The 19,687-nt window shown below is 41.8% G+C and overlaps 1 protein-coding gene and 1 pseudogene across 7 annotated transcripts in view; one reads left to right on the top strand and one right to left on the bottom strand.

The window, feature by feature from the left end:
* Positions 1 to 3,977: 3,977 nt before the first annotated feature.
* ARID4B (AT-rich interaction domain 4B) overlaps positions 3,978 to 19,687 on the bottom strand; it is a 113,452-nt gene continuing 97,742 nt past the window's right edge. For 4 of the 7 annotated variants that reach the window (XM_016163384.2, XM_036235599.1, XM_036235598.1 and 1 more), the window contains 5 exons: positions 14,402 to 15,607; positions 11,685 to 11,798; positions 9,187 to 9,402; positions 7,946 to 8,092; positions 3,978 to 5,739 (listed from right to left, as the gene is read on the bottom strand). In XM_016163384.2, the coding sequence (XP_016018870.2) occupies positions 5,612 to 5,739; positions 7,946 to 8,092; positions 9,187 to 9,402; positions 11,685 to 11,798; positions 14,402 to 15,607 (1,811 nt within the window). In that variant the 3' untranslated portion in view covers positions 3,978 to 5,611. Of the gene's footprint in view, positions 5,740 to 7,945; positions 8,093 to 9,186; positions 11,799 to 14,401; positions 15,608 to 19,687 lie in introns of those variants that run through there. The other 3 variants (XR_004955470.1, XR_004955469.1, XM_036235600.1) reach the window with 3 other exon arrangements.
* On the top strand, positions 16,059 to 16,177 carry LOC118613473 (annotated as a pseudogene).

Genomic DNA, 19,687 nt, shown 5'->3' on the forward strand with positions numbered 1-19,687 from the left:
GGATAACAGAACTGTCTATCAGTCCCTGTTTGCTATAAGATTTAAGAGTCCCCCAGAAACATTTTTGCACCAGACGATAACAGCCAACTTCTGCTTCTATAATCTGCTTAATGTATAACTAGGGTGTAGTTCTAGGAGATGTCCTGTGCAAAGATGTACTAATGGCTAACTTCTGCGTCTATAAATTTGCTTGCTTGTTTGATGTGGTTTTAAGCTTTATAAGCTACCTCCTCTGCAGGCTCGGGGCTGATTCTCTAGTGGGGAGAGTCAGTCGCCGGCCGGCTAATAAAGGCTCATAATTAACCTCAATTGGCTCCATGGGTCTTGGATTCGAACGCACCACAACAGCAGTTTCGGTGGTAAAATAGAATTTGACTTTGAATCCATGGGAACAGACTTGGGTTTTTGAAAGTGGCTTTACAGAAGTCACTGGGAATATATATGACCTTTTATATCCCACCTCAGTTCATGAAAAAAAAATCCAACAGCTTGGCCCTGGTTTTGATTTCTGAATCCCTTATTTTGGTTTGCCATAATTATTACCGTATAGTATTTCGCAAAGATGAAAAATCCAACTCTCCTTATTTGCAATTCAAGCATCTCCGCCTCTCCTACGCAGCCTAATGAAGAAATTCTACCCATCCTTCCTTCCGTGTCTCCCTCCCAATGCCATTCCTTCCCGTCTTCCCAACGGTACGCCAAGAATCACTTCCTGTGTGGAGGGCCGCAGCCCTATCGCATCTGGCTGTCCTTATTCTTCCTCTCGACTCTTGCTCACATACTCCACTTCCAGTAAACCGCCCTTGAGTGTGCCGGTCTGCATCTCTCTGTCACCATCGCGTTGGGCGTTGGCCATCACGTTCCTGTATGCGTACATACTGGCCACTTCAAACTCTTGTGCACCTGTTTCCCTGTCCATAACATTTAATACGTAATCTTATACATATTACTTACACAACTAAACCATAAAACCATTCCTCCGGGGGATTACAATTTATATATGATGTTAGCCCCGAATCTCTAAATAGCAGATTAAAATTAGTTGGAGAAATGGACTCACAATGAAAGGCAGCACACGCTTCTAGACGATAAGAATATGAGAGAGGTCGAAGTCAGAGAGCTACAAAAACAATCTCCATTGCTGTTCAGAAATGGTTTTTAACCGTTTAGAGACAATTAAACCCTTTTAAGAGTTTCTTAAAATACAGGTAAGACAGGACATCAGTTGTAAAATTCTTAATCTTTTAGCAGGAAATGAAATGGGACATCTCTCGCAGAGTTAATCTTTTTAGCAACCCGGTTGTTTTCTTCCCCCCTTTCTTTGGAACAAGGCCCTCTCCCTCAAATTCTCATAATTACCCTGGTGACTCAGATCCTCTGGCTACTGATAAGGGTCATCAGCCCATTGTTAAGCAGAAATGCTGTTAAACCAGGCAGGGCACTTAGAGTCTGAGCGAGGAGGGGACTTTAGGCCAAAGGTCTTTTTCTTTTTCTTTTCTTTAACTCTTTAAAGAAATATATTAACCAAGACCGTTTCCCATTATTCAACAGGCAAATCAATAATAGAAATAGATATGACTTAAATAACAAGTTCATATCTTCTTCTCCTTGTCTAGGGATTGAGGTGGCCCTCCAGCAGGAAACCCAAGACCCCACTCTGACTGAGTCAGGAAGGGACTGCTGCCATTCTCAGCAAGGAGCAGATAAGGAAGAAGAGACCTCCTGTCCATACTAATAAGGAGGGGGTTCATGGCTCTTAGAAGAATTAGGCAGGAAAACTAGTTAGGGGGGTTTCTGAGTCTGCCCTCAATGACACTGAGGTCATCCTGTCTTAGGAGTGGTTGGCCCTAATCTGCCCACTATCAGGCAAGCCCGAAGGCATTTTTTTTTTTTTTTAACTCACAGAAAGAAACCATTAGGCAGAGAATTAGGTGCCAGTTTAAGCCAGTCACTCGCATCTGCACAATGAAGACCTCCAAGGAAGTTCAACTCACCCAAGCCTCATTATACCATCATTATATGATGCACATGCCTTGAAGTTCATTAATATCATTATAACAGACTGAATTCTGGGAACACACATGCGCAGAATGCAAAATGATAGATCACTGAATCCTGTCGATCTAAGTTGTCAATCAAGGAAGCCCACTCCTCTAAGAAAAGTAACCACCCACAGCAGAAAGGGATAAAAGTCTCGAAGGCTGAGTTACTAGACCTTTTGAGCCACGCTCCTCTTGCTCAGGTCCGTTTCCACTTCTGGAAGTGGACTTTCCCCTCTAATAAAACTTTTCTGCTGTATTTCAGTGTCCTGCTCAATTCTTTGTTCATCAAGAACCTGGACAACGCGCTGGGAGAGGATCCCACTCTGGTAACATAAGGACTCTTTTCCCAGGAAAATGCAGATGAAAACATGTAACAAAAAAAAAGTTAGGGGTTTCATGGGATCTGCTTCATCTTCCCCAATCTCCCCAGGCTAAGAAAATTAATAAGACCTCAGCCTCAGGTCAGTATTTCAGTAGGAAAAAAAGGTCTTGGAAAACACTAAGACTCTTAATTTTATCATAGATTGTAAACTAGGTTGATAAAATGTAGTTTGGGTGACCAGGAGAAAACTTAAGTCAGATTTCTAGTAGTATCATGAAATTTTCAGTCTCCAGAGAAGCTGGGAAGAAGGGAGGAAGGGGAGGAAGAGGGCAGAGAAGCCCAAGGGTATGCAACTCAACTCCAAGGAACACTGAATCTCTTAAGAAGGGAATGCACTACATACAGCTTTTCCAAAATACATTTGACATCGAATTCCCAGGGCATTTCTGGAGTCCAGTATTTAGGACCTTACGAAGCACTAATAGATTTTTTTAAAACTTGACCCTTAAACTAAAATTTCTGTGAAAATAAAGGATCATCCCAAAGATGCGTTAAAAATATAATTTGAACTTCATAGGTCTTTAAAAAAAGTTTATTTTCTTTTTGTTTTAAAGGAAGGATATTCTCTTGGTGGAAAGTTCATTAAATAGGGTGGAAATAAAACCCTAATTATCGAGTCTAAAAGTTTCGAAGTAAAGTGGTGCTTCTCACCCAGATGCGTATTAAAATCACTGGAGACCTTTACAAACAGATCGGCATCCGGGTACCATTGTTATGCCCCGACTCGTATCTCCACGAACCGCCAAGAAGCCGACACCGCAAGAGGGAGTTTATTTCAGGAGTCCGGACCGCACACCGACGCAGCAGTGAGTAGGAGGCAGTCTCGAACATGGGGCTTCAGGGGGATTTGAAGGGAAAAATCGTAAGCATGGGGAGCGATGTCTTGGCGTTATAGGATTGGTACAACGAGCTTGTCTCTTAGCAGGATTGGCTGGGTGATGGCGGGGAATTTGGAGAGTTACTTTCCATAGTTGCTCTGATTGGCTGAATCTAGGGTGGGGTGATCGTCTTGCTATCTGCAGCTTTTCCGGGAACTGGCCTGTGCTTAAGATGGAGCCTTATACCTAAGATGGAGTCACTTTGGTTGTTCACCATCTCAGATTCTTAAAGGTCTGGGCTTGAGTCTGGACTATTGTTTTAAGGATGCACAGCGATTTCGATGTGCAATGAGTAGAGAACACTGAAAGAGTAGGCGACCCGCAAAGGTCCATTCGAATTAAAACACCAAAAGGAGGAGGGGGCCCGGCTGCTGGTAATGAATGGTTTCCAGCGTGTTAAAGAAAAAAATAAAACAACTTTTATTTCCTTCTTTAGACAAATCTCCAAGTCATAAGTACTCACGTTCAGACTCAAGCAAAATAGTGTATGCAAAGATACACAAATGCCTAATAAATCCCACATCTGGTTAGTGGACTTTTAATTTTTATAAGGAGAATATTCCCTTCTTTGCATGTCAATTAATTCCTCCTGACAATACTTGCTGGAGATAGATGTTCCAGTCGGCCATCACATTCACGAATGAACTAAAATTACTTAATCTTTTAGAAACAAAATCAAGGATTCACAAACTATGGCATTTTATTTCAGAGCCTTTGCTTACATTTGTACAATATATTACATAATTCTTCATTGTTTGCAGATCCTAATATATACTTTATAGCTTTTATTCTATAAGCTTTTTCTTCAATGTTTTGCTGTCAACAAATCTTTACAGTCCTGTACACATTTGAGTTAACTTGAAACCATTTTCAACAAAATTAGTTACTGTAAGCACACACTACAAGACTAAAAATGCTTTTCTTAGAAAAGTTGAATGTAAAGGATTCTGACACGTTAGCATCTACAACAAAACGCTTCGAAATTCTCACGTCGTATTGCCAGAAAACAAATAAAACATGCCAGCCCCATTCAAAAAAAGTACACAGAACTACAATTAAAACAGTAAAACAGTCTGTACAGTAAAGTACTGTGTATTAACAGTGCCAGGTATTAAATAGCTTGAATGAACACACCCGCAATATACAAATGTCTTACAAAGGTGTAGAATTAAATACAAGTGCCAAACAGAACAGAGATTGGAATCATACAACATAAAGTCAATACAAGTGAAAACGATTTTGCGTTCATTTTGGATTTTATACAAGGCATTTAACGTTATAGGCCTACCACTCTGATTAGCTATTTATACTTAAAAGAACCACCATCCGTTTGAGACAGTTCATATCAATAACCTTGAACCATACAAATACAGTTTTACTTGTTCCTGAAGTCCTCTTGTTGTAGCTCATAATAAAATAAGCAATACAAATGAATTATCTGTATTTAAAGAAAAGAAACATTTACAAGAAAACACAAAAATATAACTGTTATAATTCATTATGAATAAATATACACTTTGAACTGGCTAAGTACAATCTTTATACATTGTTTAAGATTTAATACAGTTTATTAGCCATTTTCTTTTTTCGCACAATGTATTATATCAAAATTAAAAAAAAATACTGATTTATAGAAAAATGGCAAAGTACAGTAGTTCCATTCCAATTTGAAGGGGCATGAAAAGCCACTGCAAGACCTTTTAGCCTAATTCAAACCTGTAAACATGTTCAGTCTTTTTTAAAGAGAATCTTTAATATTTGGTTACCAGGATTGATGTCTGATATCCTGTTAACTGCAGGTTTTGAATTTATTACATGTGCTTGACTTATACAATTAAAGCCACCCTAAGGTGACTTGCTTTAAAAAACAATTAGCTTGTACAAATGAAAATAGGTTCATATTTTTTCATAAATAAATGGAAAAATATCAAATGCTCCAGCTTTAACAAAATACAAGGGAATACATATACAGTAAGTTATCTTACCATGTTCTGGCCCACCCAATAACTACGCTTACTGTATTGTCTCTACAGGCAGTGAAAAGCCTCCATTCGCCACAGTGGAAGGCCTTTAAGTTACCAGACACACAATTCCCAGACAAGTTGGAAACAATTATTGCTTGAGGAAAAGCAGTTCATTGTACTTTTTCTTCATAAAAAAGTGCACTTAAGTGCCAAGTCAGCTTGTCAAGAAACAATTTTTAAATATAAAATAGTGCTTGTCTCATTTTTTTTGTGCCACTGTGCAGTATAAAAAAGACGTGGCCCTCGCCAGCCATTAAGTGCAAAGTGCTCTAGCAAGTCCTGCTGTCACCTGCACTCGACTGACATCCCGTTCTGTGAGGAGCTGGCCATTGATGGTTCGGCTAAAGTCAACATAACAGCAGCTGTTATGGAGCTGGACGAAGGTGAAGAGGAGGATGAGGACGTAGCAGCACCTGCGGGCAAGGGAAACCAGGTCAAGAGCCACGAAACACGGGTCGCCATAATAAAACGAGGCTAACGCTGGCCCTTAGGCCAAAATTCTGCTGCATTCTCCAAAATCATTTAGCTACAAAGAGTAGTCACTTCTCACAGTACCATAATGTAAGAAAAGGAAAACCTAGCGTAACTTCAGTAGCCAGACCGTGCCAAACCACATGAGTAATAAAAAAAGAGAGACCAGGAAATGCTCCTTCACGGACAAAAGGGGAAAAAAATTCGCGTGTTTGGTCCATTAAGACATTGAAATAAGAGAACAGACTTTCTGTAAAATGAAATGAATGTCAAAGGGGTGTGAATCCAAAAGGACAAATTTGTAACCCACCTGAAAATCTTTTCCCCACTCCTATTTCTATGTTTGAAGTTTCTTATGAATTTAAATGGCGATGAGAATGGAAGACTAACTGCTTCTTAAAGGTTTCATAGCACGGCTACTGCATTTGACACAGCTGACCACTGTCCTCCACAAAGTCCTCCCGTGGCCGCCATTTCCGCTCAAAGCTTCTCCTTCTCAAGTCTCGCCGGCTCTGGCTCCTCTTCAGTGCGACCTGTGAAGGCTGGCTTGCCCCAGCTTTCTGTCTTTTCTTCTCTACCCACGTTTCTTCCCTCGTGGATTCACTCAAGTACAGGGGCCTGAAAACCCACCTGCAGTAACGACTGTACTACAGAGATGCCAATGACTTGAGAAAATGAAATCTCTAGTCCTGACTTCTCCCCTGAGCTCACACGGACACATGCGTGGCCCGCCTGACATGCCACGTGGACACCTACTAGGCGTATCGAAAAGGAACACAGCTAAAACGTCCTTTCTGTGCTCCCCAGCCTATAACCTCTTTGCAAGAGCTTCCTCATTTCCAAACCTGGCCCCTCGTATCCAGTTGTTGCAGCCAGAAACCAACGAGTCAGCCTTAGTTTCTTCTTCGTCAACCAACTGATCCGTCAGCAAGCGCTGGTAACGTGACACCCACTGCTACCCGTCTCTCCTGAAACCATCCTGGTCCATGTCACCACCACGTACTGCAATCCCGATCGACGCCGCTGCTCCCACTGCCCCCCCAGAGTCTACTTCCCATGTGGCAGATGGAAATGTTTATAATGCTAGAAATTGTGATGTCATTTCCCTGTTTAACACTTTCAAACAGCTCTCTATCTACTTAGAGTAGAATCTCAACTCCTCATCTGGCCCCATGAGGATCTGGCTCCTGCTTACCCAGCTGAGGCTTCTATAGCCTTCTCTCTGCACTGGCTCACTTTCTGCTCCTGAGAGGCACCGAGAGCATTCCCCCCTTGGCACGATTTTGTCCCCTGGAGAGTATCTGGAACATCTGGGGATGTTTTTGGTTGTCAAAACTCTGAGGTGCTACTGGCATCCAGTGGGGAGAGGACAGAGGAGGCTGCTGAAGAGCCTACAGTGCAGCCCCAAGGCCAAGAGGTATTTGGCCCACAACATGAATAACTCCAAATTTGAGAAACTCTATCTTAGGGACCACTTGCTGTTCTCTCTGCCTAGGACCTTTTTATGGACTGAACTGTGTCTCCCCAAAATTCTATGTTGAAGCCCTAACTCCAATGTGACAGTATCTGCAGACGCGGCCTTCGAGAGGTACACGGGTTGGGGCCCTGATCCGGTGAGATTAGTGTCCTGATACGACAAAGACACACTAGGGACTCTGTCTCCCCGTGCACAGAGGAAAGGCCATGTGAGGACGCTGTGAGAAGTCGGCCATCTGCAAACGAAGGACAGACACCTCAGGAGAAACCAAACCTGCTGACACCTTCCCCTTGGACTCCAGCCTCAGAATGGAGAGAAAGACACGTCTGGGGTTAGGACCGCCCCGTCGGCGGCCCTCGTTATGGCGGCCCAAGCACAGAGACGGCGACGACTCTTTCCCCTCACATTCACTCTATTCTCGTCATGCTGCTTTCCACTAACTTAAAATCTATTCAGACTTTGTGGCGGCAGACTGTAAGCTCCATGAAAGTGAACATTACGATTTGAGGTAATTTTTTCTTTAAGTAAAACTTTTTCCATTTAATAGAAGAGGAAAGGAAGGCAGAGAAATTAAAGAACTTGCCTGAAGATACAGAGACAAACTCATATGTGTCTCACTGCAAAATCATAAACTGCTTTATGTTTAAGTAAAGTAAGGTAAAAACACTTACTTTCTCTCTCTTTCTTTTTTAAACGCTTTCTCCTCCGATCAATGGAAGCTACTTCCGATTTTAATGACAGGTAATGTTTTCTGATTTCTTGTAGTTTCTCTTGAAGAATTGTGATGCGTTCAGCACTTGTCATATTTTCTAGGTCCGCTGTGAATTTAAAAATTTCATTAATATGTATTTTTGAACAAAATTTTAATATACAGAAACCATAGTATGGCTATAGAATAAGGTTAAGACAAGCAAACTAAAAAAATGGCTTGCGAATGCCTGTTTCCCTACTTTTTTTTCCAGCCTAGAATGATGCCTGGCACATAATATAGGCACGACATCTGTTAAGCTATTTAATAAGTGGGTAGAATTAAAGACTTTATATTCTAAACATGTATGCTAAAAATTCCACATTCATGCACAGAATCAGCACTGTATAGTGTCAAGAATCATACTTAACCAGAGAGTAGGAGGTAGCGGGAAGGGGGAGGTAGACGGGGAAAAGGGGGTCAAATATGTGGTGACAGAAAGAGATCTAACTATGGGAGGTGAGCACACAGTGTAAATATGTATATGCCTTACTGTTAAAGCGTACAGCTAAAACTTACTGAATTTCATTAACCAATGTCGCCATAAAAATAAATTTAAAAAAAAATCAAATAAGGTTGGAGAGACACCGAAATGTAAAAATTGTATATATTTTTGAATGTCAGCACTGTGGATAAATTTTTCTTTTGTCCTCTGTTCTTTTAGATTTTTTTATGAGTATGTATAACTTTTACATTGGCGAAAAATTTTCAAAAGCTCTGAAGTTCCCCTGTGTGAGAAACTCTGGGGTAGTCTTTTTTTTGTTGTTATTTTATTATGAGATTCCTCAAATACACTGAAGTACAGAGAAAGTATAATGCAGCCCCACATGCCCGTCATCCAGCTGCAGTAATCAACAATTTGTGGAAAATCTTCTCAGTTATAACCCCATCCACTCCCCACCCCCAACACCAGATTATTTAAAAACAAATTTCCAACATCATATCGGAAATACCTAGTCGATGTTGATATTTTCCTCAGCTGCCTTAAAACTTTTCTTCTAGCAATTTGTTTATTCAGGTCAAGATCCAAATAAGGTCTCTCTGATGCATCTGGTTATCATGTCTCTAAGTCTGACTAAACCTCTTTTTCAGAGTTAATGGCATTGAGAGTTACTAGGATGACGTTTCTACTCATCGAGTATGGGTTTAAAAGATATCACTTACACATCTGAAAACTCCACTTGTAAACTTTGGGTAATCGATTACTGGGTTCCTTGAGATCAGGGTCCTTGTCACCATTCTTTCCGCATTTTCCTGGAGACTGCGTCCTCGCAGGAGATTTGGTGCCATGCGCCTTCATTCCAGTGGAAACGGATTTGACTGGCTGAGTCTTAGCTACACCTTCACCAGCAGAAAGCTCTTCACTATCGCTACTATTTGCTAAAAGAAAAATAAAAAGTAAACATTAGTAAACAGAAAAGTAACAAAGAATTTGTCGCAGATTTTAGTAGACAATTTAAAATTAACCATTTGAGAATTTATGACTGCAGTAAAGATCTTGCTTTATAGATCCTGCCTAAAAACATGGAAAACCATGATGTACAAATGCACCAGCATCTCATTTAAGGAAAACAAAACAAAAAAAAACTCTTCTTACCTGAATTGCCATTTAAAAACAAAAAACAAAAACCTAATCTTCCATTATACCTGGTAGACTATCAAATACATAGTAATATCTGAATGGCTTGTTATTCTATTCTGTTAATGAACATAACATAAAACACAGCACCTTTTAATTCATTATAGAAACTTCTTAATTTTAATATTTATACACACTGCATACATAGAGTGGTTTCCTACTCCTTTGGCCAGTAACAATGATGCAGAATCATCGTATTTAATAAAGAATTCTCCAGGAACAAACTCTAAACTTTGGTATACCCAATGAATGTCTTAGGTAACTCTTACTTTGTAGCTCGTGGACTAAAAATGAAACCATCGCTTTTACTCATAAATACATGCAGTAATTTATGAAGAATTCCGAAGTCTATGTAACATTACATTACAGCTGCCTTTGCTGACTAAATTCTCAGTACTAGAACAGAAAAGCTTAATTAACACTTGGACAGTGCACCCGCTGACTAGGTGATAGCATTGGTATTTCCTCTTTCTGGATACAAAGTATTATTTTAGATTCCATAAGAGTTAGTTCACTTAACTAAATGATTCTCAGAGAATGGTTTCCTCATTCTGATTTAAAAAGGTATTTAGCCCAATAATTAAAATGGGAGAATACAATCAATAGCTGTATCTCTAAATTACATGAATATGTTAATTGACTTGTTGAAGATGCGGCCCCTTAGAAAATGTCATTTAAATGGTAGTCTTTTAGACAGAAACATCGCAGTTTTATAAAAAGCACTTTAAAATAGCCTGTTAGTTACTCCAAATAACTGATGATCAAATCGGCATACATTTATTGATTCTTCATTTAACGATGGCTACCAAAAAAAAACTAGTTTGGCTCTCAAAGCCTGAAAGGTATTCCAGATAGGAAAGGTACACGGCAACCCGCTGTGGTGTTTCGGGAATAAAGACTCTCCACCACTCTTACAGCACGTTTCTTAAGCGAATGCCCGCCCAGCCCCCCACTGCTGCTCTGGAACCCCTGGCAACTCCTAGCTAAGCCCCCGAGGCTTGGCGCCACTCGGATGCAGTGGTCTTCCTCAGCCTGGCTTTCACGGCCTTGCTGAGCACAGCCGCCCGGGGCCCCAAGGGACGCCATATTCACCGCCTGGAAGTCATATGGGCTCAGCAGAACCTCGGGGAGCTGGCCGCATAACCCTTTTCTGCACTGAAGTGCAGCCAAGCCGGCCGATAGCAAAGGTCAGGCAGTGGAGGTGGCAGGAGTCTCCTGGAAGAGCAGCAGGAGGTCAGTGTGGGGCACCTGAAAAAAAATTCTTTACATATTTTCTGCTTCTCACTTTTCCTACAAGAGAGAGATAAAATGTGCAGCTCTCAGGAGAAACACAGTATATATATTCCTGTAGGTCGATGAACAGTCATTGCCGAAGTCAAGTCTTTAGGTAGAGCACTCCTTAGCCAATGCACGTATTGCTTACAGCTGCACTTGGGCACATAGTTTGGGGTACCAAGGTAAAGGCAGTAACCGGAGTTGCTGGGATTACAGCTCTAAAGCTATCTTGATTGTTCTCTGCTAATTTTGCCTTGAAGAATTACGAAGCAATGAATTTCATTGTAATAAAAACATAACTGAAGCATTTCATAACGTGATATATATATATATAATTGGAAGTAGAAAGCACAACAGAACATAAAACTAGCATAAAGATAGTGATGTTTATATTATGCTGGCTATTATTTTAGAAAAGATTATCTGCTCATTCATCAGCAATCAATATCACTGCTACGACCAAGACCAAACTTGCTTAATCCTAGAATTTACCTAGGATCAGAAGATTTGTGTGACTTTTTTAAGGGTAGTGACAAAATTAGAATATTGAACTAACCCACATCTTGAATACTCTTTTCTTAATGAGGAAAAAAATATATCCGCTGTAATTTTTTAAATTGTAGTTGACATACAATGTTATACTACTTTAAGGTGTAAGACATAGTGATTCAACATTTATATACCTTAGGAAGTGATCATCATATCCGCAATTATTTTTACATTTAAAAATGAAAGGTTTCACACTTACTGCCTTTCCCCTTCTTTTTGTTGTTTACCGCTGTTGCTTTATGGCTTCGTTTCTGCTTTTTTGATGAGCTTCCTCCTCCCTGAGCTTCTCTCACTCTTTTCTGACCTGTACAGGCTATGATGGGAAAGAAATTATTAAGTGACACTAAATAAAATCAAGCTTTCCCTAGGTATAAATTCCACATTTTAGAAGCACAGAATAATTCTGAAACTATACATGTTCTTTATGAGATTTATAAACTATCACTGAAATTACAAACTTTAAAAATAAGTTGTCATTAAGAAGCTGAATCTTTGCATACGATAAAAGCAAGTTTAAGAAGCAAAATGTGAACAATCTTCTTTGGAAAACTGGATGTAAACAGAGTAGATCTTGGTATAATACTGGGAGCTTACGAGTCTAATTAATAGTAATTCAAAAAATGCATATGCTGAAAATACAAACTGAAGTTTATTAAAACTCAGTAAAACCAAAATATTAAGATTTAATTACAGGGTAAAACATTAATGATATATCTTATGATATTAATATAATTTTTAAATGAGATATTAGTGGGATAAATTTTAGTAGTAATTTACACTTAGTTATATTACAAATTTATTTCAACAATAACTTAGATCCCAGGGCACTGATTAACACATATACCATTTTAACAATCCAGCATAGTAGTTCTAAGAACCGTTTCATTTTCTTGTTAGAAAATTTTCCCAAAACATTAGAAATGTCTCTCTTTTCTTCAAGGACTAGCCCAAGTCCTATTTCTTCACTAATCTTTCTTAATGCCCAGGGTTCGCTGATTAATCACTACTCTAAGCTGTAATTTCTATACATTTTTCTATATTAATAATTTGGTCCTCAGCATTTGCTGTGTTTCTGTACCTTTCTAATCATACGTATATTCTCCCAGACTATACAGTAAGGGTCCTTTTTCCAGAGGATGAGTAAAGTCCTATCTCTGTCCAGTTCCGATGTCAGATACTATATTGACGTGATATAATTGACATGATAAAATCAGGCTATGTTTGCTAACGAAAAGTTTCTCAGTCCTCTTATCAATGGTAAAGTCAACCTTGAGTATGTAAGACATGGCTTCCATGGCCCAAACTGGAACAGGCTATTAACTGTTTTGTTTGGAAGTTCCTAGTTTTCTTTTTTAATGGGTTATATCTCACAGATAATTTTTTCCCAATGCTATTTTCATATGACGAAGTGAAACATAAATGAGGTGATTTAAATATTGACTATACTGAAGAACAGAATCTTAAAAAGAAAATTGCCAGGTTTTTCTCCAGGAAAGTTTAACTCTGAAACTTTCAGCTCAAAGAAATAAAAAGCTTAATGTAGGCTACATTAGAGGAAAATCCTATGTCTAAATTATAAAAACTTACATTTCTACTTTTAATGTAAATTCTCAAACATCAATAGACAAATGTTTTAAAATGAGGCCATATGAAATACGTGCTTAAGTTTTTATCCCTGAAGAGAGAGAAATTCTAAAAATGTTTTGATTTGATAAACAGACGGTCTCTGTTACCCTAAATTTGGGAATTCTCAGGTTTTACTTTTTAACCCCAAGATTGAGATGCAGCAGGGCAATACTGACACAGTCTATCAGACAAGATAACATCTTTAAAAAAAAAAAATTAAGCTTTCATAAGATATGAGGAACACAAAGAATAAGGATACGACCTGTTAAGAAGGATAATTATTAAAACTTCATATTATTATTGTCGAAAGCCTTTCTAATCATCTGTGATATAGGCTTCTATAATTTTGAAGATATTTATTCCTGGACAATTCCGTCCCATGAACTAGTATGGCACACGCAGATCATGGAGGCTGGACGTGTGAATGTGAAAAAAACAAAGAACATCCCAATTTAATTGCAACTATATATTTCACTTAGTATTAAATGTTTTAAGTTGAGATTTGTGTGACCACGTTTTGTTAATTATATCTCAATAAATATTGAAAAAGATTTATGAGAGAAAACATGGATTAAACCAATCTAATCTAGATCGTAACTCTTAAACTTGGGTAAATACCTAAAGCTAGCTAATATCATCTTAAAATAAAATCTAGATACCCTAGTGTGCTACCTTTACAATGAAAAAGCGTTTCAAAGCCAAGTGTCGGCCTAAAGTACACGGGTTTAAAGACACCTAAATGAAGTGGTTCGTGAGGAAAATGACGACAGAAGTATAGCTATGGCACTATCACGGGTCCTACCCCTCTTGCAAAGTTCTAATCTGAATTTCCAACTTTAACCACCTCAGGGAAAAGCACGGAAGTCTCGCGGCGGGCAAGCGCCACGCTTCTCTGGGGACGCGCCCCAGCCAGTCGGGCTGGAGGGCCAGGGTCGCGCGGTGCGAGGAGGGCAGAGCCTGGGCAGCGGCCGCTCCAAACCCCTACGCGCAGGTCTTGCTAAGGGTGGCGGGGCCGCCAGCAGAGCGAAACCTTCGTGAGAAACCGGACGCTCCCCCTGCCAGGACAATGGCGCGCAAACGAACGCGTGGCCGGCCGAGCCGCGGGGAGCGGGCGTCCGGCCGGGGCCGGGCCTGCGCCCGGGCGCCAAGGACACTCGGTCCCCCCGCTCGCCTTTCCGGGCCCCGCGCCGCCACGTGCGCATGGCGCGCCATGTCGCCGCGCCGCGGGCCGCCCCCCCGCCCCCGCCCCGGCCGGGGCCCCCCGAACGAGGCCCGGGCGGCCGCGCTCACCTTTCTCGGGGTGCTCCGCTTCGGGCTGGTGGCTGCTGGCCGAGCTGGCGCTGGCGTCGAAGCCCGCGGGCGAGCCGGCGCCCTCGGACTGCAGGTCCTGCAGCTCGCCCGCCACGCTGTCCACCTCGATCGTGCTGTCGCTGTCGCTCTTGACGCTGCGGACCTCTTCCTGGTTCGGAGCCAGCGCTTCCGGCACAGTCACTGCGGCCTGCTGCCGGCCGGCCTCGGTGGCGGTGAGCGAGGACGGCGACTCCGGGGTGGTGGGCGGCGTGTTGAGCACTGAGTTGCTGCCGCTGCTGGGAAACTCCGCCTTCCTGTCGCCGACTTCCGCCTGCTTCTCGCCGGCGGGCGGGTCGGCGCCGGGCGGCGGCGGCGTGTCCGGCTCGGCGCCGGGCGAGCAGCTGTCCTCCTCGGCCACCGTCTGCAGCGAGCCCTCCGCCGGGCCGTCCTCGGGCGCGGGGTGCGGGGGCGACGCCGCCGCCTCCGTGTCCGAGTCGGAGAAGAGCTCCTTCAGCGTCTTCTTGGGCCACTGCCCCTGGATGCTTGACCACACATCTTTGCGATCTTTAGCTCTGCTGTTCTGAAGTCTTTCGTCAGAGTTATTTAGAAGTTTTATCCTTTTTTCCGCCACTTCCGAAAATCCCGAATAGAAACCAGTTGTCCGTAGAGATTTCCTTTTTTCCTCCAAACCGTTGTATTTCTTAGTCGGCGTCAGCTTTGCTTTCGATTTTTCCTCCTCGTCCTCATCGGAAGAGCTGTTGCTACTGTTTTCTACGCACAGTGATTCTTTGTTCTTGGCCTTCTCATCCTTTTTGCCCGGCGACCCGGTTTTTGAACCCTCCTCTGTGTTGCAATACCTTCTTTTACCACGTTTTACTTGCGGCTTTGAAGATTTATCTGGGGTGTCCTTCTTGACCTCCTTTCTCTTTTTTGTGACCTCATCTTCTTCATAATCAGTATCTTCGGATAATCCTTCTATATCTTTCCTTAGTCTTTCTGGAGATTTCGACCCTGGTTTAGATAGTACCAATTCTGCATGGACCTTGTTTTCTTCTAGCAAAGATGAACTGTTCTGTTCCTCTTTTGAAAGATCGTTTCTGGCGTGGGTCAAATGATCACTCTTGGCTTCCTCTTTGCCGTCATTGTCCATGTCCCGAGCACTTGGCTCATCCTCCTGCTCACTGTCTTCGGCGGAACTTTCAGAAGCTGGCAAAGAAGAAAAAAACGATGAGTATAAAAGACTAGTGATGTCTTCTCTGTGCCAGGCACGTTATATACGAGCTATGTTTACAGTCACCCCAGTTGCCAGGTTTTATCCTGTTTTACAAGTGAGGAAACGGGGCTTCAGAGAGTTAAGACACTCATCCAACGGTGGGAATGTTCTGTATCATGACTGGAGTGGCAGTTACACTGTTGTGTACTTTTCCCAGACTCACCAAAACTGTAAACATAAAAGTCGTGAATTTTATTATCTGTAAATTATACCTCAATAAAGCTGATGATAAAAAAGAAGCCTCTCCGATTTACAAGCAGTTCTAATTCCGAAATCTGTATTCTTACAAAAGTTTAGCCCTTATTTTCAGTGTAGCAGTGATTATTCAAAGATTTCGTGAACAATGGATTTCCACAATGGATGCTTTCAAGAATTACACAATCGGTCTACAGGCATGCTATCCTGAACAAGCCCCATCTCGTCCGATCTCAGAAGCTAAGCAGGGTTGGGTCTGGTTAGGACCTGGATGGGAGACCACCTAGGAAGACCAGGTGCTGTAGGCATAAATAAAAATAAAAAATAACAGATTGTAAGCTGACATGGTCTTTGCAATTTGTGAGGTCAACCAAGGGCTGCCTCACTTAAAAAGAATTACACAAGTAACTGATCGTCTTACATAAAAATATTTACAGAATTTCTTAGATGTTTATATTAAATGAATTCAATTAAGTATAAAAAATGGCTTTTATTATGATTTTAACATGACATCTGCTGAGAAGCAGCTGCACGCCAGGTACTTCCACGTGCTTCATACAGATTGTCTCATCTGCTCTCACAAAAACCCTGTGAGGTCTCTGTTGTCAGCAGCCCCATTCTACAGTTCAGGAGACACTGAGCATTTCTATTTCTATTCCTTGTGATAGTTACGAGTATCGTCTCTTCACAATATTGTATTGATTTGTTTAGTCTGCTATAAGCCACAAGGACTTTCGCATTAATACCCCATCTCCCTTCTGCCATACTTTCTCTGTTTAGTTAACTAAATACAGTATTGATAACATGTAAATGTGGTTGATTGCAGAAATAAATAATACACTTCCTTTCTCATACAGCCCTTTTTCCCAAGTGTTTCCAAAAGTCTTTTCCTACATGTTATGTCTTCCTTTTTTTGCCTTTCACATCGATCTCAATTGATCCCTTAAGCCCAGCATTCTATTCAGCTCCTTAAGTGTCTTCCCTGGAGGCCAGTCCTCCACCCTGCTCCTGGGTCAGTTCTAACAGCCGTCACCCCGAATGCCCTGCACTTCTCCTGACGTAGGCTCGCTGTTCCTGGGACCTCATCTCACACCTTCCTTCTTGGTGTATCTCCCACACTGTGTTGGAGAACATCATTTGTAGTTTCCTAAAACAGGTACATGGAGGTAAATATTCTCAGTCCTCACGCGTCTGAATATATCCTTCCCCTCAAACTTAATTGTGTGATGACTAGTGGAACCGGGTACAGAATTCCAAGTTGAAAATTATTTTCCTCCAAAATTTTGAAAGTGCTGCTCCTTTGCTTACAGTGTTGAAAACATTACTTTCATTGGTCTTCTCGATCCTTTGTGGTGATTTTGTATTCCTGCTATTTTATAATCTCATGATAATGTACCACGGCATGGCTCTTTCTTCATTACTTCAGGCACTCGGTGGGCTCTTTCCATTTAAAGATTTATGCCTTCAGTTCCGGAAACATTTCCTCTTTTAGTTACTTGCTTATTTCTCCTACCCTCTCCACCCCACCTCCCCCCCCCCCCCACCAACCCAAGGCTTTCTTGACACTCATGATACACATACGGAGAGAGAGGGCGAGCACTACATGTAACACTCGCTAAGGAATGAGGTTTGAATCAATAAATCAATAACACAGTTGTGAGACAGTTCAGAAGAAAACCATGGTTGGGTTTTTGTTGTTTATTTTTTTTAATCCAATTGCTTTTTACAGTTCTGTGTAATCAGATACGCTGTTTCCATGGCTTCATGATTCCTCATACTGTCTGATACGATTTCAGAGGCAATGCTAGTGTCTCCCCATTACAAACACAGAAAGACATAAAAACACATTAGTACTTTCAAGCAACAGTGGTCCGTGTGTGCAGTTACTAGTTTCTTGTCTCTGCTTTCACTATTCAGTTACCTTTTCTCTAAAATTTCCATCACTGCTTTCACATGTTCTCCGGAAGATTTCCTCAACTTTAAATTCTAAGTGCTCCATTGAATTTTAATTTCCATTTTTAATTTCGAGTTTTTCTTGTTCTTTGTTCCTTTTTCATTTCGTCCTTGGTTTCGGATACTTGTAGGTTCTCTCAAATTATTTAATAATCAACAGATACTTATAGGTTCTCTGAGACTACTTAATAATCAGAGAGATGATTAATAGCTCGTTTTTGTTACCTTCATCTCTCTCTCGTCAAAGGTCATTTCTTCCATTTGTTTTAATTCCTATCTTTTCTGTTGGAGCTCTCCTTGACTGCTTACATTTAAGGATGACCTACTAAAATGTGACAGGCACCACTGTGGCGACAGGACTTATTAATGGATAAGCTTTCTGTCAGATGATTCACCAGGGACCTAGTTTACTCAAGGGGATCTCTAGTGGTAAAACAATCATCTGGCGACATTCAGTTTCTCCACAGAATGCCAACCCCCGCCCACCTCCCGCCCTGCTCATCCAGTTCCCAGCCGGGCTCTCGCTGAGGGGATAAACTCCTAGCTATCTGTGCTCTGCACTCACAGATGGGATCCATTTGTCTTTACCTATGCACACGCACTCGTATGCGCACACGCAGCAACGATCATCTTCTAAGTGGAAATATCTGAAGTGTCTTGAATTTGACCTATGGCCAAAATAAAATCAAACCCACCAAGGAAAAGAGAATACACCAAGAGTATTTGAAATGTTAAAAAGTATGGCCATATAATGCTCACTGCTGAATTGTTTGCAACAGAAAAATAATGGAAATAACCTAAATGTATTTTATCTTAAACTAATTAAATAAAACCAGCCACATAGTAAGAATCAGGAATTGGAAAAGCTCCGGACTTCACAGAAACAACACTGGAAGCAAAATACGACGACTGTACGATGCCAATAAGTCAAGTTCCAACCTGGCTAAACCATGAATGACAAAGATACTTTCAGACGTGCAGCCTCTAGACGACCTTCCTGCCCTCTGAGACGCGGGCTCTTAACCAGTTACCAGGGAACGCGCTCACCGCGATGAGACTACACCAGGGGGCGCACAGGACGACGGGCGAGATGGGGACGGAAGGAACGCCAAGGGCTGCTTCCGAGATGGGCCCCCGGAACGGGACGCCCCGCGAAGGGCGCCCTGCGCCGGCGGCGGAGAGACGGTGCGGACGGGCCGAGCCGATCCGGGGCAGGCCGCGCGGCGTGGGCACCGCCGGCTCGCCCGCCGGCCCCTTCCGCCCGTGAGCGCGACCGGAATCTTTACCTACATTCAGCTCGTTTTAACCGTGTGGTGATGAACTCTACTGGTCCCCTCTGTGGGCCACTAACTGGGATCACCTAACGATACCATTTCGCCCAGCAGAAAGGTTCTGTTTGGCCCGCACGCTAGAGGTCCATCTGCGAGCCTGGGGTCAGAAAGCCCCGGGCCAGATCCTCCCGTGGTGAGCCCCGATGTCTCCCTGATGTCTCCCTGATGTCTCCCCGAGACCCTGCCCCACTGAACTCCCTGAGAGGCTTCTGTAGACACTCAGAGAAGCGGAAACAAAATCAGAATATGCCCTGGAGACTCTACTCAGAAAAAATTCTCAGGGAGCTTTCACTAAGAGGAAAGATGCTTTTTTTTTTTTAAACATAGCTAAGCTTATTATGCTTGCTACTCACATTTTTTATCCTCTTTAGGAATATATGTATGTGGATTTAATACAATTCTAAAGAAAAGTAAAGGAATTCAGAATCTTTTTAAGTAAATACTATTCATTCATCACCATGTTCGATATAAAAATGTTCGTATTATTAAATTATGTATTTTCCATACACTATTCTGTATGTATGATGCATTATA

Source organism: Rousettus aegyptiacus, unplaced genomic scaffold, assembly GCF_014176215.1.
Source record: "Rousettus aegyptiacus isolate mRouAeg1 unplaced genomic scaffold, mRouAeg1.p scaffold_m13_p_18, whole genome shotgun sequence".
Taxonomy (NCBI): domain Eukaryota; kingdom Metazoa; phylum Chordata; class Mammalia; order Chiroptera; family Pteropodidae; genus Rousettus; species Rousettus aegyptiacus.